This window comes from Corapipo altera, unplaced genomic scaffold (assembly GCF_003945725.1).
Source record: "Corapipo altera isolate COAL_440 unplaced genomic scaffold, ASM394572v1 54, whole genome shotgun sequence".
NCBI lineage: Eukaryota > Metazoa > Chordata > Aves > Passeriformes > Pipridae > Corapipo > Corapipo altera.
This window is the reverse complement of record NW_020884902.1, coordinates 4,951,313-4,978,028: the sequence shown is the minus strand read 5'-3', so window position 1 is coordinate 4,978,028 and position 26,716 is coordinate 4,951,313. Positions and strand designations below refer to the sequence as shown.

Genomic DNA, 26,716 nt, shown 5'->3' with positions numbered 1-26,716 from the left:
GCCCTTCCACAAGTCTGGGTACTCTGGGAGTTTCTCTGAAATAAGGAAATCCTTCTGTCCCCTTGGCAGAGCTATGAAAGACTTAGATAAGGACAGACCACTGTTGCTTCAGGTGTCAGATCTCACTGACCACCCATGAAACATTCATCCACTCAGACCTCTGTGTCATTCTTCATAGAAGATATTTCCCTTCCTTGGATGGGAATCCTTTTGGGTATGTTTCTCATCATTCTAGGGCAGGCAGATAAAGCATGGTAAGCACATGATCCTGTTCAGTATACCCTCTTTTTCTCTGCCTACTGCCTCTTCAGACCTATACAAAGATGCGGAATTCCAAGGCACCAGGCCTGAAATATCTACCAAACGTTCCAGGTTTTCTATGAACAACAGCAAAAATTTGGCTAGACTATTTCTGTTCCCAGACAGACTGCCACCACAGCACACACTAAGCAACCCCTTTTCTTCCTCTACTCTTCCACTTGCTCAAGAAGCAAGAACACACCAGCACAAAGCATAAAATACAGTACAAAAAGAGGTAGTGAGAGTTCACAGAGAGGAATTTAAGGGGTAGAAAGACCTGAGAAAAATCTCCAAGGAGGAACACACTCAGAGAAAAACTAAAGCAACTGCTAAATATTTTGGTCGTGTCATGCACATGGTGTTGAGCTCTTCCCCGGTGCCAAAGCTTCGGTGGAATCGCACCAGGGACACACTGACTACTCCATGCCTGTCCCAGGTGGTCAGCATCACACTGCAACTGCTTTCCAATCTGAAAGGGTCAGTATCCAGAAAGAATAACTTTCATAAAAATCTGCTACACCATGTAGCCATTACTTGACATGTTGTATGACTGTGTGAAACAACACAGCATGGCCTCAAGTACAGCCAAGCACGAAGTCCTCCAGCGTTGCTGAAGGCTGCTGAGTCCAGTTCGCATGTTACAAATGGAAAAGCCCCCAGGAGAGTTTAGAACACCCTCAGTGAATGGAATGACTTTAGTCACAGTTAGATCTGGTATTGCAAATGATGTTCCTTTCCCATGATGCAAAGCTAAACACTTAACAGTCATACAATGTTCCCCAATACGACTTCCTATAAGGGAACTGATATAAGAATATACTCAGATTTCTGACAGTACAACAGCAGTTTTGCACAAATCAATCAAAACACCGCGAAAACTGGGCATCCAGACCTATAAACAGTGAGATACAATACAATGACAATACAGTCACTTTATTTTTCATGAGAAGATTTAGTCTAGAACACCAAACTTCATAACATGTACATGCAAATCAAGGTCAAAGAGGCTGGGAACGGTATGAAATGAGGTGGACCTCAAATTAGCTCTATTTAAGGTAGGTTAAGCTCAAAAGCCATGGTAACTATCAGCAAAAAAAATGCAGATACACATGCTATAACTTTGTGTCTGAAATATCAACCACTGTGGTATCCAAATCACTTCTAAGTGCTATATTGTGATACAAGACACAACAAGATCTTGCTTCACTATAATCCTCTATGCAAGGGGGAAAAAAGTGAGATGCAAGATAGCACAGTGCCCCTGGAGCATGAACTCATGAAAGCAAATCACATTTAAGCACCATATTAAAATACTCTTCACAAAAGAGGATGTATGTAATCAGCTAAAATGTACTTTTGTGCAGAGTAATGCAACCACATCTGTCAAATGCATATTTCATGAGTGAAGATGTTTCAGGTTAAGTAAAAAACTGCTGTGCTGCAAACGTTTTTCTCGAGCACTAAATGCATTAACTTTCTAAAACAATCAGCACACTGGGTACTTAAGAAATTGTATGTTTATAATCTCTGATTACAAAACTGCTCTTAATGGCTTTTTGTACTACCACATCCACTGTTCACAAAAATACCAACATACAAGAGCAAATGCAGGTCTGAGGGAAGGCTTGAAGCACAAAACCCTCTGAACACAGCATCTAAAGGGGCCATAAGAATCAGTTTATTAGTTCCTGAAGCAATATAGTTAATACTAGTTTCCATCCAACCCAAGCCTGGAGCACCCATTCCTGTGTTATGCACATGCAAAAAACTTTTTCATCCAGTATGTGATTATAATGACTCAAATTCCAGGAAAGGAAGCAGTAATACAGCTCATTTTGGCATTTAGTGATTTTGTTAATTACTCCCTAAAACCATCCTGAGGTCACAGAATACAAACCTGCCAGAAACAAGAACATGGATAGAAACACATAAGTAGAAATGAGCACCAGATTCTTAATTTCTTTCCACTCAAGTCAAGGAACTTGTTTTTGCTCCTCCCAACACCATTACACTGATTTTAATGTTCTGCCTCCAAGAACAGGAGGGAAGCCCATCTACCCTGACACCTGCACATCTCTACAGCCTCATCAGTGCTGCACACACTGCACCCAGTTCTGTACAGTGCAGTTATAAAACACTGAAATCCTACTCTCTGTTACACAGGGTAACTAAAAGGAGAATTAATCACAGCTAAAGGTGAGTGACATTTATGCATTATTAAGGAAAACGAAAAGCCACCTTTCCTGTATCAACTGTGCTTTGAATACGCAAATACGATTCTAAGGATTTGAATCAGCACTAATAGGGTTTGTTGATACTACTGAATTCTGCAGAGTCTTGAACTTTTCTGAAGGACCTTTTCTTCCCCTTTTTAAAAATGCAAGGCACTAAAAACACAGTAAAACAAGCAGAGCTTATGAGACAAAGGAAAGTGCAAATATGGGCAAAGCTTAGCAAATGACACCAACCTGAAGGGAAAAAATAAAAAAAAGGAAGAACTTGTGCTAGATCTTACTGTGGTAAGTGTCGAAAGTCTTCTGAATACTGTTCATATTTGTAGTTCACAACATGCCACTGGGAACTGTAGTATTTACAAGCCTAAAGAGAAGAAGCACAAACAACAACAATAAAGTTACTACAACTGTTTAGACTCAAGAAGGCTAGAGAACTAATAAAGATCTCAGGGAGTCCTTTGTGCTACAGAACATATTCTTCTCTTTTATAGCTGGGTGCACAGTCCTTAAAGGAAAGCCAGAGTCATATGTTTCCATATTTTGAAGCACAATTTCCCTTTTAAATCAAATGCACTGAATCATAAAAGGTGGAGGAGGGGGCTGATAGCAATTTAACATGCTTTACTGATTCTCATCTGCTCTCTAGGAAGCATCATTAAATTATATACTTACTGCCTTAAAAGACACTATCTAGTTTAGGCCTGACTTCCTTCATGGACATTGTTTATACATTTTTTGTTTGCATCCTGTTTCATTACCTAAGTCTTCCACTGTAAATACATTTGCTCTACTCCTTTTATTCCCTACTGTTGCATTACCAGCCCTCTACTTCTTGTTCTGACCTTCAGGATTGATCTTTAACCTCTTAATAATACTCAGGAATATATCAATAGCATTATTATTTTTCACCAGTCTCATTTTCCCTTCCACACTGAATTTGCTCAGTCATCTCATAATCTTTTAGGTTTTATTATCTAAATAACTTCTCACTGGTTTTGCATTCACCTTCGGAAGTTGCTCTTAGTACATCAATCGCCCTTAAATAAGGAAAACAGACCTGAACAAAAAAATATACTGAAGGGTTTGGCTATGCTGTCAAATAGACCAGAATAACTATTTACTAGATGTAGAACTTTTTTCAATGCACCTAAACCCAACATGACATTTTGAAAGGTAACAAGATGCATAAGATATGTACAGTTACTGCTAAGGTACACAACTACAAGAAAAATGACACAATGCCAGAATTTCCAGTGATTCTTCATACAGAGTGTAAATTGCAACCTGGTATTTGTACAGTATAACAAAGAATTTATCCCAGTATTGTATTATTTTCTCCCCACCTGAAAATTTGCACCAGCCCACATGAGATGGAAAGAAAGAAAGAGAGATACAGCCTACAATGTAACAGCAGAAGTTGCTGCCCAAGACCATAGGGAGAAGGAGGCATGTCAGAAAGGACAAGGGTGGAGATCTACTGTAGAAAAAGAAGCAGCAGCACTGAAAGGAATCTGAGGTGGAAACGGGAAAGGCAGTCTCACAGAAATGTGTGGGAAAGATGATACTCTAGGAGACAAACAGAATGGATTAAAGGATATATCAAAGGTATCTAAAAGCCAAAAGCTATGCAGAGAAAGTAGAAGAAGAGGCAATAAAGGGACAGGACTCCTTCAAACATGACTATTCCCATTCATCATTCTCAGACTCTTCTGAAGTGTCCATGGGAGTCATTGCTTGCAGAGTGGTCTCTGCCTCAGAGGGACAGAGAGGGGATTATCAGGCTGCTGGAGCAAATCTGGGACGGGCTGAAAACTTAATGGTGGTGCTTTCTAAATTACTTAGCACTGGTTAACAAATCTCCTTTTTAAGTCTTGTGGAAATTACACAGAGTAAGTAGCCACAAATTGTTTTAGGAAGCCATCTGTGAATTCACGGTCTTCTAGGACATCTTTATTTGGTTTAGAGTATGGAAAAGGCAGTAAGGAAGTGGGCGCACATTTATAGGCACTTCTCTCCCTCCTCAACACTGAACTGAGCAGCTCAGCACAACCAAAGGCAGAAAACACATTCCACGTGGATCTAGTACCTACCTTCTCATCTGACACAAGCCATCATTATCTTATAGGATGCAGAATAAAGTGTGACTATTAGACAATATAATCACATATTCTCCAAGAATGAACACAATATTATGGCATTATAATTGACTCACTCTGCACCTGGCAGGGACAGGCCCAAAGTTAACCCTGACAACCATGTTCCTACTGCACTCCAGTGTTGTTTGCACTTTGCCTTTGAATAGAGAAATAAAAAAACCCCAAAAACACTAAACCTCAACCTTTCTGTTTTGTGATTCTTCATAAAATGACTTGGTCACTCTTGTATTTGTGTTAAAACACTGTGATAGTCACCTGGCCTGTAAGAATACTCCTACAAGAGCAACATACGCTCTGTTCTACGTAAGCCAATGAAAAACTCATTGAATGTTGTGAGGGTGAGCACAGACCCTCCAATTCACACATCACTCACTTTCTCCTTAGCAAACGTAAACCAACTGAACCTTCTAAAGAAAGGACCACTTTTCTCCTGTGGTACATCCATTACTGAATATTCTACTTACAGATGCAATTAAAGCCCAGAGAGAATTCTCAATGTAGGCTTTTATTGCAATCATTATAGGCTGATGTGTTCAAAAAAGCAGTTGTAAATTACATATAGAGCAGGCCACAGTATTTTAGCTTGTAACTATAAAGGTTTACTGTGCTCCTCCAAGAAAAAGCTAATCAAAATAAAAATCAAAGGGGACAAAGCAGCACATTCAAGTATCATTCAGTAAAGTCACAGAAGACAAGCCAGCCCAATGCAACAGCTACCACTGTTTTTGAACTAGCTTGCTGTGAGGAAACTAGATCTAGCTCAAGAATTAACACCAAAAAACTGGTACAGTACCTTCTCTTCAGAATATCCCAACTCAAAATACTGCTGCTGACTGTACTGACTTACAATGATTTTTTAGAATTGGAAATTATTATTGGAAATGGAATTTTAACAATCAGGAAAAGTATCTGCAAACCTGAATTGAGGAGTAAGAAAAACCTTTCTAGAGGCAGAAATTTCATCAAGAGGCCAGAGCTGGATCCTAATGTTTCTGGCAAAGAGCAGAGGCACCAATGCAAGGGCTGTTGAGCTCAAGTGAACTGTGGGGGAGGAAAAATGTAGACAGAGAAATGGAAGCTTTGGGATGTGGGAGGGTTGGCACACATTTACATGAACTCTGTTAACCAGGCAGGCTGCACAGTCCATTCCCAAGGGCCCTATCAAACTTGGGTCTTTACTTTTTTTTTTCTTGCTGCCCAGAGGGTTTAATTTTTCCTTAGAGAGACAGACAGTCCTGCAAGATTTTTCCACCTGTAACTTCTTAACTCTGGCTCTGGTGATGACAGCACGATGGCTACCACTGGGAAAAAGGCACTAAAAAAGATTTACCCTGCAATTGAAATGAACCTTTCAGAGGGGGGGAAAAAAAAAAAAAAAAGGGGGGAATGGGAAGTGAGAGAAATACAAATGAAGCAAACACCTTGACACATCTAAAGGCAACTCCCCTGCTTACATGCTCTCTAAGATAGCACTAGAAATAGAGATGAACATACGATAAAAGCAATTTATGAAACAACTGGGTTTCTTGCAGAAGAACTCCATGCATAGGGCAACTCTACCCCCTCACTCCCTCTGGAAGAGGGGTTGTTTCTGAGGTGTAAAACAAGAGATATTGAACAGGCATGGCAAGCCTATGCAAGAGCTTGGAAACAGAAAGCCAAGACCTTCCAGAGCTGGATGTGGACACAGTGCCAGAGGAAAAGCTGCAGGATGGCTCTGTGCTCTTCCTGTGACATGCATGGCTCTGCTCATGGAGCCTTCCCAACTGCTCCTCCCTCCTCTGACCTCTGCTGTAACAACCAAAGCCAGTGTGCTGGGATTTGGGAAGGTGGAAGGTGGTGGGATCACCCTGGTTTGAAATTCAGCCCTCCACCCAGTCCTACTCCAGATTCCTTATGCCCATGACAAGCATGGCAGCATCAAGACGAGCTGCCTCCAACCTGGATCTTCTTCTGGACCTCTCAAAATCGCTCCCAAAATAACCCACATACAGTAAAGTCCAATGACAGAGCCATGTAACAAACCAAAACATTAAAACACACTATTGTTTTAAAATATCAAACATTTTTAAGAAGTATTTACCTTTTGTGCTATCAAAAGAATGACTATCCTTTAGTAACATATTATGTCCTGACACCACAGCTCTCCTAAGTACTGAAAAAACTTAGATTTTGAAGTTGGGGAAATTTACACTGCGATGAGCAATAACAAAACTTTCTAGGTGACATTTACCAACAGGAGTTCCCATTTTAATTTAATTTTTGAAAGAGGTAAGAGCAATGCAGATTAGCCTTCAAATCAAAAAGCCTCAGAAATCAACTTTATGGACACAGGACAACTTTCAGAACTTATACAGAGGGCTGTGGCTCTTTTAACATTGTGATTAGCAAAACTCATGTTTAATAATTACTTACAGATCCTATAGGCCCAACTTGCAAAATCTCAAATAAAAAATCCCCTAGATGAATGGCAAGGGCTCTACAAGGTTACTGCAAGTGACAACTCCCACTTGTGCATCTAGAAAACCCTCACAGGAAAATTCAGAGACATCCACATTAATACTGTATTATCTGAGACAAAAGTAACTACATCATTCATCAAATGAAATTTCAATATTCCTACACTGTTATTCCATTTTGATGTTGTGTTTTTTACCCAGCAAGCTTACTCCTTCTGCCCCTGCACAGCTCCTACACACTCCTCCTCATCCTTGCGGCCAGCCCCTCTGCAAACAGGTTTCCCAAAAACTTATCCAAGTAGCACCTATCATTTTTAGAAGGATCATCTGGCTTAAACTCATTTCATAAAGGACAGTTGACAGCTAATATTTATTTACTTTCTGGATTTTTATTTCATAACTACCTAGAATTTCATTCCTATAGATATAGATACAAATATCACAAGAGCGTGTCTGTCTGTTCACATGCCCGCATGCTTCCTGAAAATATTGACTTGATGTAAGCCAATATGGGATTAAATATGTTGTAATTAGGTAGCTTAAGTTCCTCAAACTAAATAATACTTTGAATTGCAAAATACACTATCCCCTTATATTTCCAAATGAAATGTGGGGAAAATCCAAAGAATTGACATTTGATCTAAATATTCAGGATAAAGAGTTGGGAAGGGTGATATTAGGAATTCCTTCTAAAAGGAAGAATTTTATTTTGTTTCTTGTGGAGTGAATGTTTCTATTTGCCAAAATTATGGACCATGAGGACAATGCTGACTGGTATAAATACAGTAAATGTGCAGCTGACTCTGTTAGGAGTAAGAAATTTCAGAATTTGGAAGTACACAGCATGATGACAGTATAGAATTCAAGGAAGCCAGGAATACTTAAAAAAACCCCAACCCACTGAAGACAATTTAATTCTGGCTTTATAAGTTTCTGGAAACTTCTTTTTTCTTGGAACCTAATTTAATTCATCAGGCTCCTCCTGCCTAAGAAAAGTTAAGGTGGAAAAGTCCACAAGAAAAACATCCTAAGACAACTACAGGTATAAGAATAACCAATTCACAAAGTATTACCTTTAAAATATAGCTGATAATTAGGTATAAATTAACAAATGGACTCAGATATTAATCAATTATAAGATGTAAGATATTTATTCTCTTTGCATGCAGAAAATACTTATCAAAGACTGTTTATCACCTTTGTTTTATTTTTTAAATTTTCATATTACAGCTTCAGCAAAACACAGAGATAGATGGTCAGACATCTTAATTTAAAATGAATTCTTCTGCCTTACCCATTGCCCTAACATCTGAGTATCTCCAACAGTGAAAGTTTTTAGTTCCTGAGGAATCCAAAAGCAGTATTAAGAAAACTGAATAGACAGCTAGAGGCAAAAACCTTTCACTAAAGGTGGACAGCATCAAAGACCACCGATACTGAAAGTTTTCCTCAGCAATGTCAGCCTCATCTTCCTTCATCTGGCTTGTCAGCTCTTGAGGCCACACACTGATACTACACAGGCAACTGAGTCATCATGGCTTCCTTAAGTACTGTTTACAGTCACTTGAGGAAGGGAAATCTGATCAAATTCCCAAGCTATCTTACGTATGGATCTTGGTGAGGGCTGAGGGAAAAACCCCTCATCCTTGAACGACTCCAGCAATAAAAGATCTAGAGATGGAAGTAAAGCTTTCCTACTGTCACCAGTGAGAAATGAACACCCAGGAAGAGACAGGATTTTAAGGCATTACCACAGACTTTTGACAGCCCTTGTAGAAAAGACCATCTGAAAGCCAACAAAGAAAGAGACAAGACATCATGGATCTGAATTCTTGAAATAATTTCAGTACCATGTCTTCACACTGCACCATATGAAGAAAATTAGTTTCATATCCAAGAGCAGACCCTTCCTTTGCAGTTCACCAACTCACTCCACGTCTTTGTGTCTCAACTTGCTAAACCACTGAGATAGTGTAACATAAGTGAACAGTCAGAGACAACTGTTCCTAAAATGGCTTCAGCAAGATGAAGCTGTACATTGCCTTTGTATATCTTCCCCCCCAGTCTGATTGGGAATTAGGCATTTGATCCTGGGTTGTAACAAGTCCAGATGACCAACAGAGAGTCACGTGTGCACAAGATGGACTTCCACTGTTCATGATACCATACTATACCTGAAGAAAGAAGAGACTCCCTCAATGAGTAAAGCATTGGTTTTTTCACAGTTCCGAAAAAAAAAAGTGAAGGTCACAAACTCCACTCCTGCACATCCATCCAGAAGTGCTGAACACCTGCCTGGAACACAACAGGCTTCTGCTGGGTTGGTACACATTCATAAAATTGCTGCAGTGGACCACAACCACAGGTCTTCACAGAACCCCATGCTCAGTTTTACTTAATTTTGGACTAGAAACCATCCTCTTCCTGGAATTTAATTTATTACATATATACATACATACATATATATATATATATATATATATTTGGCTTTGTGGCAAAATGGAACATATGCATTACTACTTTAAAACAGGGTCTTTACTGCTCCTATTACATGCACAGGCTTAGTCCTGTAGTACTGTTTTTTTCCACTGCACAGCTCCTCTCTCCCCTTCCCCTTGGCTCACTGGTATTGCAGAGAAAGCTAATAGATGTGCTCAATATGTATTTTACCAGGTTGTCGTTAGCACCCCCTTGGAGTACTCAGCTGTAATGATTCCCAGACTCTGTGTACTAGGTTCCATTTTTAGACCCACCACTTTCTTTGTAAAGCCATGAGCACAATGCTGGCCTTGCAACTCGTGGAACCTTAAAGTAAAAAGCAGACCCCAAAGTGCTGAAAGGGCAGTGAGGCTTCTGGGAAGGTAGATAATTCCACGAGCTATGTTATCTTTTAACCCTGCTGTCAGATTAAGAAAGATGGCAAAGTTCAGGCAATCTGAGCTGGCAGTAAATTGTTACTGCTCTTTTTAGACCTGCTGAAAAGAAATAGAGCCAGTCTGTAAAATGTCACGTTGCATACAATTCAACAGCTACATTTCTGCCTAGTCTTGGACTTTATGTTTTCCAAACCCTGTGTTTGTCTGCAACTGACTTTTCCTCCACACATTTTCTTGCAATTGTAGCACATATGAAATATTTTTTCAAACCAGAAATTCAGGTGTGAAAAATCCCAATCTGGGAAACAAAGGTAGAGAATGTACACATTATGGGCTAGTTATAAATGCTTGGAATTAAACTCCTTGTAGAAGCTGACCAAAAATTTGGTTTCATAAATCTGTTTTGTTAATGCACACGGTGAGCTATATTTTACATCTGTAGTGGAAGATGGGGAAGGATCAGGGAGTCACCTAAAGTAGATTCCTCTGAACAGTGTAACCAGCATCTCTAATGTCCTTTGAAGTGATAATACTGGTGACAACCTGACATGTTCCTTAGGCAGCAGGATAAGCAATCTTCTCCTACAATCTGAGATCAGGTACAGAAACGACACAACCATAGGGGTTTTTTAAAGGTAGAGCAATTATTCACTCCTGGTGGGGCTCTAACTGTCATGGAAGAACTTTTTGTTCAACTTTCTACTGCAAAGGTAGAACAGACTCTAAATACCACCACAGATATAACCCCCTACACATCCTTCATGGTGCACCTACTCCTCAGATGTACGCCTCCAAATGAGATAAGCACTTTGTAATAACTCTTAAGAGTCTAAACCAGTGCCAATTAGTTATCTTTTTTTTGAAAGATATCAATATTTTAAAAGTGCAAAGAGCATTCAGATCACCAGTAATCAGTACTCATGTAAAAATGCCAGCATCAATATCAGTGAACTAGTAGTGAGAGGGAATGCAGCTGGAAAACAGTACAATGACAGCTGATCAGTGCATTTGAAATTTTTCTAGATACAAGCATCTCAGAATAGTTAACTGCAGATATGCTATTAACCCTCCCCCTCCTTCTGGTCTTCAAAATTCAAATATGATTCAAACCACCGAAAGCATATTAAAAGAAAAAAGATGTTAATTATAATCATAGCAAGCCTCCCCCAAACCCTTGGTTTTGTTTAAAATTAGAGGATATACGCACTAGATACTTACCTCTCTAACAAATAAATTTTCTGCTTTTTGTTCTGCATCTTCAGGTACAGAAGGATACAGTGTCCTGATTTCCAGTGAAACTGTGTCTATCTGCCAATAAACAAAAAATATGCAATTTAGTCAAAGTGACAGAACAGCAGTTTTGTCTCATGAAAAGGTTAAGAACCTTGTTATCATGGCTTGCATTTTTTCAATTTGTCATGCAGCCAACAACACATGCATACCAACAACTGCAACCCTTCCCACACACACTACTCAATACTATCAACTAAAGCATTAATTACAAGCAAGAGCAGAGTTCGAATAGATTTCTGGGAATAAAATTGTTCCACGTAAACTTGCTTCAGTCTGAGGTTTCTGATAATAGAAGTCATCAAGTCTTCCTTACATCCTCTCCCAGAAATATATGCCAAATTCAACAGTGATACTTGCATTCTCCACTTCTCAACCTCATTACTTTTAGTCAAGGAACGTGGAGACAGAAGTAAAAGCTTTGACTCTTTTGCAAGGAGAAGAGAGGAGCAGAGTCCTCCCAACAACAGGAAGGCCACAGGACAGTTTGATGGTCAGAAAGCAAGGGGAAACAGGCAGCAGCTTCTCAGAGGGACACTCGCCCCCATGGGCACAGGCAGCAGGGTAGAGCTCACAAGGGACTCCTGGCACAGCCTGCAGCTTTCTTCCAGGCTCCACAGGAGCTGCACAAATTAGTCCCTTTTTTTTGAAAGTAGCTGCTGACTGAGCTGGCTTGTCAGGCCCCACAGCAGGAAACCACACAGAGAAGTGGATCTCCAGAAGTTCTCCACAAGGAGCCAAGCTTCCCTTAATTCCCAGCGGGCCAACGAGAGGCCAGGGCCACCAGCAGTGCTCCTGTGTGTGACCCAGGGCCCCCATGCTGGGGTCAGGCAAAGCAGCCACTTTGCAAAAGGCTCACAGGAGGAAGCTTTGAGGTATTTTCAACTAAGCTACAGATGTGTCCCACTTATTTTCTCTGCCATAAGAGGGTAAACCAAACAAAATCAAACCCCAGCAGCCCAGATTATGCTCTCAGTTGCAATGGAGTAACTGTCACTCAAGACAGAAACCCAGATAAATCTGACCTCACAAGTTCATTTTCTCTTCCATTATGGAAAGGCACATGAATTCCAGAAGAAGGCCTATGGCATACAACTGGTTTAATATGAAGAACCACTGCTTAATAATACCATGAAGCAGCTTGCAGTGTCTACTGTGTCCCTGGAGGCTCTCCTTCCTATCTTCTCAGACTAAAAAGTCTCAGGCTAAAAGGTGATGTTTTTCCTCTATAAATTGAAGCACCCAAACTCTACATGACAACTGCCTGCAGATTATTGACTGCATTTTTCCTTAGAGCTTACACAGACCACTCTGATTTCCCCCCATCCTTTTCTCAGTGAGTAATTGTGAAAGAAAGATATGTATCACTGAAACAGAAATATCATGGGATTCCCCAAACTTTTTGGTTTCATCTGGAGAGCTCAGGATACATGATTAAAACACTCTGGCTCTCATGAATAACGATAGTGCCTCATAGTCACCAGAAAGTGAAAAAAATTCTGTTTTTCTGAACAAACCAAACACAGTTTCTTAAGTGTGAGTTCTTGGGCTCTACCCAGCTGTGTTACCAACTCTATGTGAAGTGATTTACGCAATACGCAATCATTTAGTCTATGAGTAAAAGAGACAGCAGATGGAGAAGTATGAATTTTCAGACCACGTTTAGTAACAGATGTCTGAATCCCTGGTTGCTTAGGGACTTCCCAGCAGTACCCACAGTCTCCGGAATGCACCTCTTTACTTTTACTTCACATATACGTGACATTTTAAGTCCCGGTTTTTAGGGAGTCACAAGAAGACACAATCCCCAAGTACAGCTGAAAACCCACGGGTGTGGGTTTTCATCCCTGTGGCCCATCAGATGGAGCTCTTCCCTGGGCTGGGACCCTGCAGCCAGCAGCAGCAGCCACAAAACACGCACACTATCCTTCCAGCACCCACATCACTGCTGAAGATCTGTTGTTCCCAGACTAAGGCAGAGTGGGAGGCCACAGGAGAAGAGACATGTGATGCACTCTGTACCTCACACTGACCCTGTCACAATGGTGAATAAGCTTCAGAGACACCAACAACCTGTCCTGCTCACCCACAGTAAAGCTTATCCGCCCCATGTAGGAGATAGTTTCCAGCATCTTCTTTTATATATCAGACATACAACAGGTCAACTTCTTTACCTAGTACAACACTTATTGTCAACTGATATCAACACACTGAGCAAGACAGTTAACATTTACCTAATGGGGTCATTGTGCCTCCTTCCTCTTACACAGCCTGTTAAAAGGACTGTAGCTGAACAAGCCTTGTAACCCCACTGTTTTGCCTGTGGTACTTTCCCCCACTGTCCTTAACAAGACCACACTTGAAAGAAAGAAACACAGTCATGCAAACCTGAGAAATCAGGTAACACTGGGCTTGTGCGTTTGTAGACTTTAACAAAGAACATCACAGGCTTATTTACAAAGAATTGGGACATGGAAAATGTTGTATATTGTTATATTTAACCTTGTGCAAAAAACTACAAAGCATTTCCCTTCTGAGAATTAGTTATGTTTAACCACTTAGCTGCAAAAGGCCACAAAGGCACTTCCTGTTCATACACGATTACTTCCAAAGTTAAATGCTCTTAAAGGCTGATCAGGCATAGCATTAACCACCCAAACCTATTTACTTCAGAAAACAACTAAATTTCAACAACAGACTATGTGCTGCTGAAAGAATCATCAACAAAATAAAGGGTTCTATTTAGAAAATTCAGTATTTATAAATGTGCTGTGAATGCAGCCTAATTTTCTAATGTTTAGGCAATCATAGCAATTTTCTGTTCAAACCAGAGGCCAATTACCCTGTCATTTGTGCATGCAAACTAATCAAATAATGCAGGTATCAGCCTAAAACATGCAATTCTATAATTCTTCTGAATTATTTTTAATCTATTTTATATAAATATCCTATATCCAACCATGATTTCTGGCATTGCCAGGCTGTCACATTTGCATAAGATGTTGGCCCCAGGTGTTGGATGAGTTATAAGGTGCAATTTCACTAAGTACTTTCTATTGCTACATCCACCTTTTACAGCGAAACACAAAAGTTAATATTGCTCCTTATCGACAACTAATTAGGAATAATGTTTTCAGGCAGCGACTACTTTCCAGTGACATGGTGAATTTAGCATTTGAAATCGGAGTTCAAACTCCATTAGCCATTTCAAACATTTTCAGTCTGAATCTATTCTAAATAGCTTTTAGTCTGAAAGTCTGTTACCAGTGGTTAAATCTTTTGATGGATGCATCAACAATGATGGTATTTACTTCCTGCAAAGGCTGCCCTCCTAAGAGAGCTAACCACACACAGGCAGACACGTCCCTCTCTGTTAATGTTTAGATTCAATGTCTCTAAAGAAAAGCTGCTCAGCCCCATTTTCATCCAAGTAAACAGATTTACTTAATGTTACAAAACCCTGCAATGAGTTATTCCATTAAATTAAAACAGAGTCTAATGTGCAACTATGCTGTACAAATACCACCACGCAGAGGCCCCCTGACAAACTGCTGGTCTGCTGTCCCAGCACAGACCTCACCCTGGAGGTACGTGCGTGGGGCAAAGCAAAAGGAGAGCAAGTACAGAGTACATTTAAAGGATGGATTTTGCAGCATCACTGCCTAAATCACACTCTGTGTGAGAGGCTAAGCTTTGCTCACAGCTTGCTTTGCTGACTGCATCAGCTGTCTCTACTTAAACAGGTGGAGTGCATCCCTAGAACTGTAGATACCTCTCACTCTCCTGCTCCTGCCGGACGATGTGAACTTGCACGTCAAGAATACCCATATCCTATTAGTCATGAGAGTAACAGACTCAACTTCTGCTCCTCTAAGAATGAGCAGATACTGCCTGTCACATGGGAAAGTGGGAACTAATTAATGTGCTACTGAAAATGAACCGTGATCTCACCAGTGCAACCCTTCTGATCTCAGAAATAAGTCATGCTTACAGAGGTATTTCCAAGGAGGCTCCAAGGCCTGTGCTTCAAGCTGCCCCTATGGCACACATGTTGTTTGACGTGAAGAGGCAGTGCCCTTTCCTACTCTTGCTCCCTCCCCTTAAAGATGTTATGATTCTGATTCTGTTATGAAGACTCGAGATCCTGGAGAGATTTGAAAAGAGGGTGCTGAGTGTGAATTCCAAAGGATGGTGACATGAAGAAAGGATGAAAAATACTTATGAAAGGATGCAGCTTTTTTTGCTTGCATATATGACAGTGCTTAGGAGCAGAAGTACAAATGTATGACAATGAAACTGGGCAAGACTAAGATGTGAAAGGTTAAAGATGAGAGGAAGACCAATTTGAAGGAAGGTGTCACACTTCTTTCATGGCCTCCCTTCTGGAAAACATGTAGAAGAGAACTGAGAAATAGGACTAACTGCCAGACAGCAGCAGTTCCATTTGTCAAGGGAGAGCGTGGCCAGGTCTGGGGAACAGAAGGTGAAGGAAGCACAGTAACCCAATGATGAGGATGCAAAAGTACCAGCATCACTAACAAGGCTTGCCTTTTCTATGAGCACAGCAGGAAGCCCATCAACTCCATCTCACTACCATCAAGAAGTACAGTGAAAGTGCTGTATCGATGTACTGCTGCAGAAATGTCCACTGGCCATTGTTTCACAGCACAGCAACGGAATGGAAATTTGTTCACAAGATCCAAGAACAGAAGAAGCTGAGCTAACATGCTTTTTCTGAAATGGAAACTGGGCTTTAGGCAGGCAGGAGAGTTATAAGGAAGGTATGACCACTTTGCCCATAGGATTTGCTCACTGATGGGCCCAAACTGGGGTTGCATCAACACTGAGCTACGAAGTCTGCAGCAACTGCAATCATTAGTTAAACAGTGTCCACCGTTTCCTGGGGCATTATCACGTTAAATACCACTCAGAGCCAGCCTGAGCACCTCCTAATTCAGTCAGACGTGGATCTCTTTCTACTCAAATGGCTGACCCAGACTTTTGCACACAAGTGATATTTCAGCAGGATGGAGCAGGCCTATAAATAGAGATTCTGCAACTGGAAAACTTGCCTGGTGCGGAAGCTCTGCAGTCCTGTCTGGGGGCAGAGGCTCTTGTTACTGCTGCTGACTTCAACAGAGGATAACAAAGATGAGAGAGATTTATCACAAGGATATGGATCCTACCTACTACTACCCCTGCTCTTCTGTGAGTACAGGTCACCTCTACCACGCAAGTACCTCTCTCATCTGTCTTAATCTTTTTACTTATTATTTTTTTTAAATTTAAATAGATTATGCTGAATAGGTGCAAAGCATAACACAGACGAAACAAAATAGAAGTAGCTATTCAAATCCAGGCAACAACTGCTCAAAACGAAATAAAAGGCTATGAAAATATGCTTGACAGACAGAGCTTCAGAAGTAGGATGTGATTCTCTCACTGAGAGGGTTTGCTCTGTGGACTTGAGCTTAGTTACTCTAAATCAAAGGGTTCAAGGGCCTTGTGACAGCACACAGTATGTCTAGTCAGCTTTGTAATGCTAAATTTCAATTTCATAAATTGACAAATGTGCAAAATGGATAAAGGAATTAACGATAATGAGGAAATCTATTCTGTTTAGTTTTCTCTCAATCCCATGAGCACATTAACTCAGCTAACGCCACCAAGGAAATAGAGCCATTTAGTAAAACAAAGCAGTTGATTAGATTAAGCTGGCCTCGTAGGACAGTAGCAGTGCCATGAGCTGATGGGAAGGGCCCTCACACAGCAGTTACAATTGGTCACAAAACTGAAATGTATTTCCATTAGAGAATGCCTGTTCATCAAAACCTAAATATTTGACAAAGATGGGTCGATTTTGAAGAAGTTGCTGTGCGATGCCTGCGCACTTGCCTGGCAATGCACCTCCCCAGCTGCCCAGCAGGCAACCCCTGCCCTCCTGAGCCGCCCCATCCTGCCATTGGGAGAGCTGCCCTGGACTTCCAGGTTCTCAGCTTTTTTGCAGTTTGCCAGAACAAGCAATGGAGAGCCTAGGATGAGGTCAGGCAGCTCCATGGCTGTGGGGTCTTGGATCCACTGCCTGTCAGTGTCCCACCGATGGGAGCCTTCCTCAGCACCAGGGACTCTAGTGGCCAAATACATCAAAACAGAATGGGATCAGAAGTTACAGATTAAATTAGACGAAATTAGACTATAACAGTAGGGAGAGATTCTAGCACTGGCCAAACTACCATTGTGCTAAGTAAACAGACAAGTATACGTTATGGAATAACATGTTTAGTGAGTGCCCAAAATATATTTGGGAACAACCAGGGCTTCGAGCTTTATCTAATCCTGAATAGTAAAGTCACGCATATAAAAATGTCAAAGGAAAAAACCCAACAAAAACAAGTGAATTCAGTGGGAGGGAAGTGAAGAATTATGCATGAATTAAGAAAATATTAGAGAGCCCTTGGACAACTTCTGGCTCTCCCTCTAGCAATGGAGATAAAATAAATGAACAGATGAACCAAAGGAAAAGAATAACACATATTTGTCTTGTACTTACTGAAAAGTCATCATCAGGGAATAATATCAGATCCTTAAACTGGCTGTCCCCAATACTTTTTTCAATTTCTGTGATAACAGCTTCATAATCCAGAGGCTCCAAGAGTTTGGGTTTTTCCTGCTTTGGAAAAAAAAAAAAATCAAGTAAACTCTCTACATCCAAATTTACCTTCCTTCCCTCTCATAAACTGAGATCTGCTATATTTTTCCTTTTATACACCAAAGCATGAATAATTTCTCTCCTCACCCCAGTCTTCTCAGTTTGTTGTAGCTGAGCTCATGCAAGAGAGTGGAAGTGAGGAAGTTCTGCCAGTTGTAACAGCCTCTCTCCATCTGATAATTCCAGAGCAATCTGTCAGCTCATTACAGAGACTAAACCCACCACATTAACTTACCTGGCATTCTCAGGAATTCTCTCTCTCTTTCCCCGTAAATACTTGCAGGCAAATTGACAGACACAGTTTGAAATGAACATAGATACGACTTTGAGCTAATATGTTTTAGAATAAGAAACCTACTAATTTTTTCACTGTCTCACACAGTCCCACCTTTTGAAGTGCTGGTAGCTTGTGAATGCCACCATATTGTTTTAGTTGGTAATAATCCAAGATCATTCTTCTGGAATAAACTATCTGGCATCCACCCCCGTGGTCTTTCTTGTCAGAAACAGGAGTAGTATCATCGTAATAGTTCTCTATTATTGCCTGAAACAGCAGTAAAGTAAGAAACCACCACAGGAACCACCAAACAAAACTGAAGTCACAATGTCTTGAAATACAACCCAAAAATAGAAAAAGAGAAGCCTGTCTGACATGCTAGAATACATTAAACAAATGAAGTCAAGTATTAGAGTCACAACATTTGCTTAATTTAAAGATGTAAGTATCAGAAAGAGTGAGTGAGAAAGGATAAAAGAACTGCCAGGAGGGATGAAAAAGCAGGTGATAAGAGTGAAAAAGGACACTAGTGAAAAGTAAATGCAGAAACACTTTTGCTGAACAGTCCTTCAGTCTGATGCAATAGTGGACCTTCAGCAAGTGGTATTTTACTCACTGTTCTTGCACTGGACTATCCACATTAATATCAAGTTTCCCTCCCTCTTCCCTAAATCAAAACCAAGGTGTGTTGAAAAAGAAAGCTTTGACACCTCCACAAAACAAGTTTCTCCAAGACAATCTTATGATTGTCCACTGTATTTGATTTTTTATATATACATATATATATGTAAAGGACTATACCTGAATTTTTTTATATATGTATATACATATATAAAGTTCACATATGGTCCATTATACATACAATGGTTCAAATATAAAAGTCCTTCTCTCTTTTGACTTTGTTCTAAAGAGTTCCTTTTTTTTTCAGTCATCACAGCCATCTCAAGATTTCTCTCCAGCTCTTGTAAACACTGTTCCCCTTCTATTTCGAGTTCAAGACTCCCTTTGGCATCAAACGCATCTATGAAAAGTTTAATTATGTATCAGTAACTCAACCACACAAGTTAGATTAAAACAGTGGGATACACATGTTCCTAGAAGGTTATTCAGTTGCTGAGCAGCTGATGCTAGAATCACAGAACAACTCAGGTCCTCCACAAGCCATCCACTCCAATTCCCTGCTCAAAGCATCAAAGCTCCATCAAAGGATGGAGAGACAATTAAAAAAGTTAGAACTGCTCCTTCAACAGTTCAGTCTATTACCTCTCTTCTCAGTCTATTAACTCTCACAGTCCTGCTTGTCAGCTTAAGAGTTAATAAACTTCTAAAATCATTAGTGTTTAGCATTCACAGGCCAAAAGCACTATCAACTGATGCTGAGATATTAAAAAATTGTAAAAGACAGGCAAGACCAACACATAATAGTAACAAATAGAACAAATAGTCCCATACAACCTGGCCTTGAACACTTCCAGGGATGGGGCAACCGCAATTTCTCTGGGCAACCTGGGAAGAAACTGCTTTAATGTTTAATTTAGATTCTGTGACATCATACTGGTTGTGTGATGTTCAGGTAAGACAAGGAGCCCTACTAGGACACGTGAGACTTCATATGACCCCAACCACAGCACCTTAAACTGTCTCAAGCAGGTACTTGGCCCTGATCTGCACCAGTTGACACATAATTACCCAGCCCTGCTCAAGAAGCTCTCGGGCTGAGTAGCTGCCATATTCTTCAGAGAGATTTCAGCGTATAGTTTGACGACAGTGGTTTCCCACATGAACTTAATGGGGTCATCTGACCATGTCACCATGCACAGCTTGTTCTTGTTCCTTTTCAAATTACATATAACTGACTGCAGTATCCTTTCAACAGGAGTTTTAGACTCTCCATCATTAAATCTATCATTGTATCTATGTATTAAACACTCCTCTATAAAAACAAGCTTCAAGGAGTTGAAACCATGAAGAGAAAACACCAGTGCACCTCTGTGCTGTACCACTCATTTTGGTAACGATGCCCAGGTCTGAACAAAGTTCACTCAGTTTAAATTTAGCAGAAAGCAAACTTGTAAGTAGTGCAATTGTTACCTTCAGTAGGAAACCATATAGCAACCACTTACAGGAAAACTCAAAGTAAAAGTGAAAATATACATGCACTGACATTTATGAGGCACCACTGTTTCACTGAGGCATTTTTCCTGTACAGTGGTTTCACTAAAACAAGAACATTTTCTGCAGAAAGTTTGTGACATCACACTGAGAACACCCCCTTCCCAGAGCTGATACTGTCAGGCTAATGGTTTTGCAACAATATCAACTTTCAATAAGTCAGATATGCCACTGATATCATATATGTCCACTCTCTCAAAGTAGACGTGCCAATACAATATTAATCTTGGTCGGATGCTTCTTGGAAACATCATGAATGCCAGCTTTCAAAAGTTCAAAAAAATCATGAGGTAAACAAATGACATAAATAGACACCTTTCTACTGAAGTCAAAGACCATGGAAGAGCTGGGAAATCCCAGAAATCGTGAGACTTCTCTTGAAATATGGGGAGATCCCATAAAAAGTCCTAGCATTTGCAGGTTCTCTATGGCCATGGAAACTACTCTTTTTGCAGAACTAAGAGGTGTTCCTTCTTCCCCATGGAAATCCCTGTAAGGTTTGGGTGAACATAACTACATCTCCTTCAAAATTAACATCACACAGATGTTGGGATGCAGGTGGAGGCAGGGTAAGCAATGTAACATTGCCCTTGCTTTGCTCTTCAGAAACTGGCAATGCTCAGAAAGCCACTCCTCATAGCTGCTGAAACACTCCAGGGGAAAACTTCTCCTTGGCAGCTACAAGGTCATTTACATGAGACAAGAATACAACTCGAGAAAACCCTGAAGCAGAGAAACACAGCAAGTGCATGAACATCACTGTTCCCACGGCACTAATTCTCTTACTCTCAGTGCTGCAAAGGGCATGATCTGAGGGAAACATTTTAACAGATGTTAACAGAGAAGTCTTTTGAGAAAGATTACACATCTGAAATAAATGTAGGTAGGTGTGACATTATCAAATTGACTGCAAAACTTTTCAGCAAAGCACTTCAATATTAATGGTGATGTTTTTCTACTGATGCAATAAAAATTACTTTCTTCCTTCTATGGCATTACAGCAAAATCCTGTATAAAATGCAATAATCTATTATGCCAACTCCCATAAATCAGAGATGCAAGTAATAGGGCATCCTTGTCAATACAGTGGTTGCAGAGATCATCTAGTCTATTCCCTGCCAACAAAAAGCATTCTGATATAATAAACATGATGCCTCTCTTCATCAGTTCTGCATGTTCTTATAGACCATAAGACTAGGTACTGTGGACACTGACTCCATGCTTTGTAGAGCCAGTACTTTGAACTTGGCAAAGCTCAGCACTGCAATGCTTAGTGTTGCAGTTTTGATGGGAAGTCACAGCTGGTTATCTCTAGTTTATCTCTAGAAGCTGCGGGATGGCTGCTCAGTTTTCTCCTCACAGGCAGACAGAAGCAGTGATGTTGGGATTAGCAAATTCTGCCTGCAAGCACTAGCAGAGATCTGTAAATGAGTAGGGTTGATTTAAAGTTAATTTAATAACCATAGTGCTGCCTCTTCTCAATTTAACTTGTCTGTTCTTTTTGGAAACAGGCCAACTTGGCAATCTGAGCCAAGATCGAATTATGCTGGCTTGGATTTTTATAATGCTTTTTATATTCTCCATCTCAAGTGAGTAATGAATTTAGTTGTGCTGAAACAGTTGTGAATATATCTGGTAAAAAGGCACTCTGACTCCTCACCTGCTACAACAATCTCAGCAGTACCATTTACTTCACACCCTGACAGTGTTGTGGCATGTAGTTTTGAATTTTGGTGACCCAACTTTTCCAAATTCTTTTGGGATACTGAAAAGTTGTTAAATGAACATTGGAGCCAACACCACGGGAGAATAATCTCTATTTAATTTCACATAGGTGAATCAGCCCAGATTCCACCGGTGATATATGGTTTCATTGCCATCATCTTCTGGTATAGGTACAAAAGTATTATTTTTCCACAGTAGTAATGAGCAAAAATATTCATACAAATAATGTTACAGAAACAGATATGGTACCTGGCTTGTTGCCAGCTGCACAGTCATTGTGCACTGATGCTTGCACCCATCTTCTCTTCATAACTATGTATCATCCTCCTAAAGTGGTATTTCTGTGAACACTCCCCAAAGGAGGAAATGACGTAACTGAGACCAACAGTCTCTGGATAGTCATCCCAAGCACTTCCCCATCCTAAAATTAAAGTAGACCAAATGCTGTGATTTTCTAATGCTTTAATGACATATTATTCTGACAACGAATCCAAAGTATCTAAAATTCATTGAATTTAATATAGATGTTTAAATAAATTCCTTCTCTTCCACATGTCAGGAAGAAAAAAATTAAAGAAACAGATAAATACAAAGAATTTAAGCTGATGGACTTCAGTTACCTGGACTAAAGTACCTCTGTGACAGGAGGATCCACTGCATGTTCATAAAGAGAGTCAAAACAATTATGATGGCCAGATTGGTCAAGATCAAGCAAGACTCTGATTTTATACTTCATCCAAGCTATGGCTTGTCTAAAATTTCAATTCATTCTACTAGACATTTGAAATACGGAAATGGGCAGACTTACAAGAGAAAGGGTCACTTACTAAAATAACAGCATTGCCTTCCTTTATTTTTATAGACTTCTTAATATTATTAACCAAACCCAATTCTACTAAAACTCACAACAGTAAATTAAATTACTTTCTAGGATGGCATCAATGTGAAGTGCTTTTTGCACTTTTTTGGTTCTTCCTTTCCCCAGTTAAACACTCTGTCTCTGACATAACACGTCCTTTTATTTTTTTACATGGTTAATATATGTAGTTAATTATATTCCACCAGGGCAGGCCAAATTCAATTGAATATTTCTTTGTCAAACATGTCCGAAATGAAGCTAAAGAGCATGACTCCATGCTTTTGAAGGAGGTGTAGTGTAAATGTTGAATTTAACCCTGTCTTCAGACATTCTAGTGACACAGACTGTCCAGCAGCTCTGAGATGTGATAGCCACAGATCCTAAATACTCAAGGAGATGAAGCTGAGGCTAGAAAACAATTTGGTTTTTATAGTGTCACCAAAACTTCCGTATTTTTGTAGGACCATGAGACAATAGAGCAGTTTGGTGCCTGGGGTGGGCACCATGGGAAGGATATCTCCACTGAGTGCACCTTTTTCCCTACCACCACCAGAGACCACAGGTGAGCAGCCTGAGACCCAGAGTGACCCTGGCAGTGGCTCCTGTGGCAGCATTTGTACCCAGTGAGCAGAGACAGAGCAGCCACGTGGGGATTATGGTGTCCCCAACACCCTCAAGCAGCTGAGCTGGGAGTGACAGGTCTCACCCACTCAAAATGCTCTCAACCCCTCTCTCCACTCCCAACACAGTCTCTATCATGTTATAGATTTGCTTTAAGGAAAATAAATTTTACATTTCAAGCACAGGAGAGGCAATTCAACGTCTGCAAAAGGTATTTGGGGAATGGACAGGGAGGCACAGCCAGAACCAGCAGGCAGATGGCCTCTCTTTTTGATTCAGATCTCCTTTTTATGACTGCTTGGCCTATTCTGCATCTATTCACAGTCATCAAACTCTCTGGCCACATTACAAAGGCTTCCTTTGGCTCAGAGTGAAACATAGTCAACAAATTTATTAAAATTAGTGGAACAAAGAAGATTTTTTTTTTTACATACCCCTCCTCTCTTCCAGTCTAAAATACACTCACTTGTCAGGTCCAATATGCTTAATTTGTCATGACTTTCAGTAAAACTTGGAGAATTGTATTTGGAAAGAATCCAGTCAGGGCTGCACAGCACAACTGATACACTCTTCAGTGGCGGCAGTGAAGCCAACGTGCCAATAAATTTCATTAAGGGGATTGCCAGTTCCCACACAATTCTGCCACAGAGAAAACAGCAAGGGATTACAAAGAATTCAACCCCCCAATTCCTAGTGATTCAGAAATTGCCAAAACGCTCTAGTATCCATCAGCTCAGGCAGAGCAAAAGCAACGAAACCTGTTGAAGACCCTGCTGGGGATAATGAAAGTGAAAAGTAATTTTCATTCATTAAAGTCTCTTTATTCATGAAAATTCTGATTGACACCAATAAGGGACTTGTGTGACTAAATGATACTTACTTTGTACAAATACAGCTGGGATAGGATGAATCCTAACTGCCTACATTCCCATTGTTTTGGGGATCAAAACTTATAAAGATCTACGTTGTATATTTTCCAGCTTTAAAAGTTTCTGTAAGAGAACTCAGCGTGTTAAATATTTGAAAAATTGAAACACCTCTCATCCGGATGAGCTAACTCAGAAAACCTTCATTTCAACTGATGGGCCAGCTGGAGCCATCAGAGCCTTCAGTGGCACACGTAGCTTCTCCAGCAAGCCAACCAAGGAGCGACCACGGTCACGGCTGCTCAAACCACAGAGATCTGTTCTCAGGCAACTGGGAGTGACCTACTCTTTCTAATACCTCTTATTTCCCACGTTAGAATTTATCGTTGCTTTCGTTATGAATTTTAAAGGTTCGAGGCCTCATACCACTACCCCACTCACAGTTAAAACGTTCAAGCCACACAGGACTGTTGGTTCAGCAGAGCGTCCAACTGGGAGGAGAGAGGGGATGGTTTGTGTTATTCTCTGCTTAATCATAAGCATTTCCTGAATTATGTTTCTCATCCATGATTATGCACCTGACACTGTAGCCTCTCTGTGGTGCTTTCTGAATCTGGAATGTATATGCACGGGTATGTATATCTTTATTGACTAGCACTTGTCATTTTAGACACTGGGTAAAATTATCAGTACAGTCTGCAGAAAATATTCAAGGTAACAAGACAACAACTTACTTGTCCTCTCTGTTTATGCCATATCTGGAAACTCTTTTTAGGAAGGAGATAAACAAGTTTCATTTAATCATACAATTACTAAAAGCAGCCCCTAACAAGACCTCTAATAGAACTGCTAAGTTTTAAAATTAAATTTAATCAGTTCGCTTTTCAAAATGTCAAAAATGACAGCTTTTAAATAGTGAGGACTTCTGAAGCCTAGACTAAATATTTGCCCATAGGTCACTTCAGGGGAAAAACAGGAAAGTTTTATAAAACATCATAAGGTGTTTTTTTTTAAAGTTTAATTTACACAGACCTCTAACCTGGCAACACTCAGCCACTTTCTCTCCCCTTACCTGACCTTAACCAGGAAAAAAAAAAAAGTACAGTTTTAGCAACAAAAGGCTTTCTTTGAAGGTACCACACTGAATCTATTCATAAAGAAAGTAAGCAAAAGCCAAAGATGCAATTCACTCCTCTTCATGCAGACATCTGAACACACAGGTAGGATGCGGTGGAAAGGGACTGGGCAGAAGGGATGGAGCTGTGGGGGAGCAGAGAGGAGCTGCCAACAGAGTTGGAGTGTTCTACTCAGCACTTGCCTTGTTAATTATTACTGCACCCCAGGGAAGGAGAAGTGCCCTGTCACCACAAAGGGGATGCTGAAGTGAGTCTAGGTCAGCTGTTCTGCAAACATGCTTTGCTTCATGTTCACTTTTTTCTAGCACGGTCTCAGGTGGGCAGAGTCATGGCTGCAAACAGAAACCTTAACAAAACCAGCCTGCAACCTGCACATACTGGATTTGACCAAAGCTTTTAAGCTTCCAGTATAAAGTTTATGTAGACAGCACTTCTGAGTCCATCTGTGCACACACACAGATAACTGCACATATACAGTCATTGTAGTCTCAGGGAAGTCTACATATAAGAAAAGACACTCCCAATTTTTGCCCTTACGTGGTACTCAGATGACCCTCCTAGCAAAGGCAGAACCCCAGTTCTGACACTACACAGAATTAGTTACAGCAACAGGCAAAGCAGTCCCCTCTGTTTGTGTAAATTGGATGAAAAGGGGAGATGGAGCGATCTACCCACGGTCATCTGTGCACAGGCTCAGGGAATGTACAAAAGGGTGATCCTACCTCACTTGCTCCTCTATCAGGATCATCCAGCACAAACCTGCTGCTAAAATGGGGTATATAAAATATAATGTTGTACACAGCATTATGTAAAATACAATGCTGTGCACAGCACAAAATTGTCTTTAAAACCAGTTTTATTTACTTTGAAAATAAAGATTTCTTTTTAGTAGACTTTGTCTTTAGAGTGCATAGGAGAGTTTGCTTTTCAAAGACTGAAGGGAAAGCTCTTATCGTGTTCCGATGCTGAAGACTTTGATCACTATTGCATGTCTGATGAAGTTGCAGTGCAGCACACAAGTAAACATCCATTGTAC

At 40.4% G+C, this 26,716-nt stretch overlaps 1 protein-coding gene across 10 annotated transcripts in view; it reads right to left on the bottom strand.

Annotated features, from left to right (window-relative positions):
* DOCK10 (dedicator of cytokinesis 10) overlaps nt 1-26,716 on the bottom strand; it is a 122,038-nt gene that overhangs the window by 71,890 nt on the left and 23,432 nt on the right. For 8 of the 10 annotated variants that reach the window (XM_027650610.1, XM_027650611.1, XM_027650607.1 and 5 more), the window contains exons 2-4: nt 17,866-17,985; nt 11,244-11,333; nt 2,816-2,898 (exon numbers count right to left, since the gene is read on the bottom strand). In XM_027650610.1, coding sequence (XP_027506411.1) covers nt 2,816-2,898; nt 11,244-11,333; nt 17,866-17,985 — 293 coding nt within the window. The remainder of the gene's footprint in view (nt 1-2,815; nt 2,899-11,243; nt 11,334-17,865; nt 17,986-26,716) is intronic. The other 2 variants (XM_027650604.1, XM_027650609.1) reach the window with 1 other exon arrangement.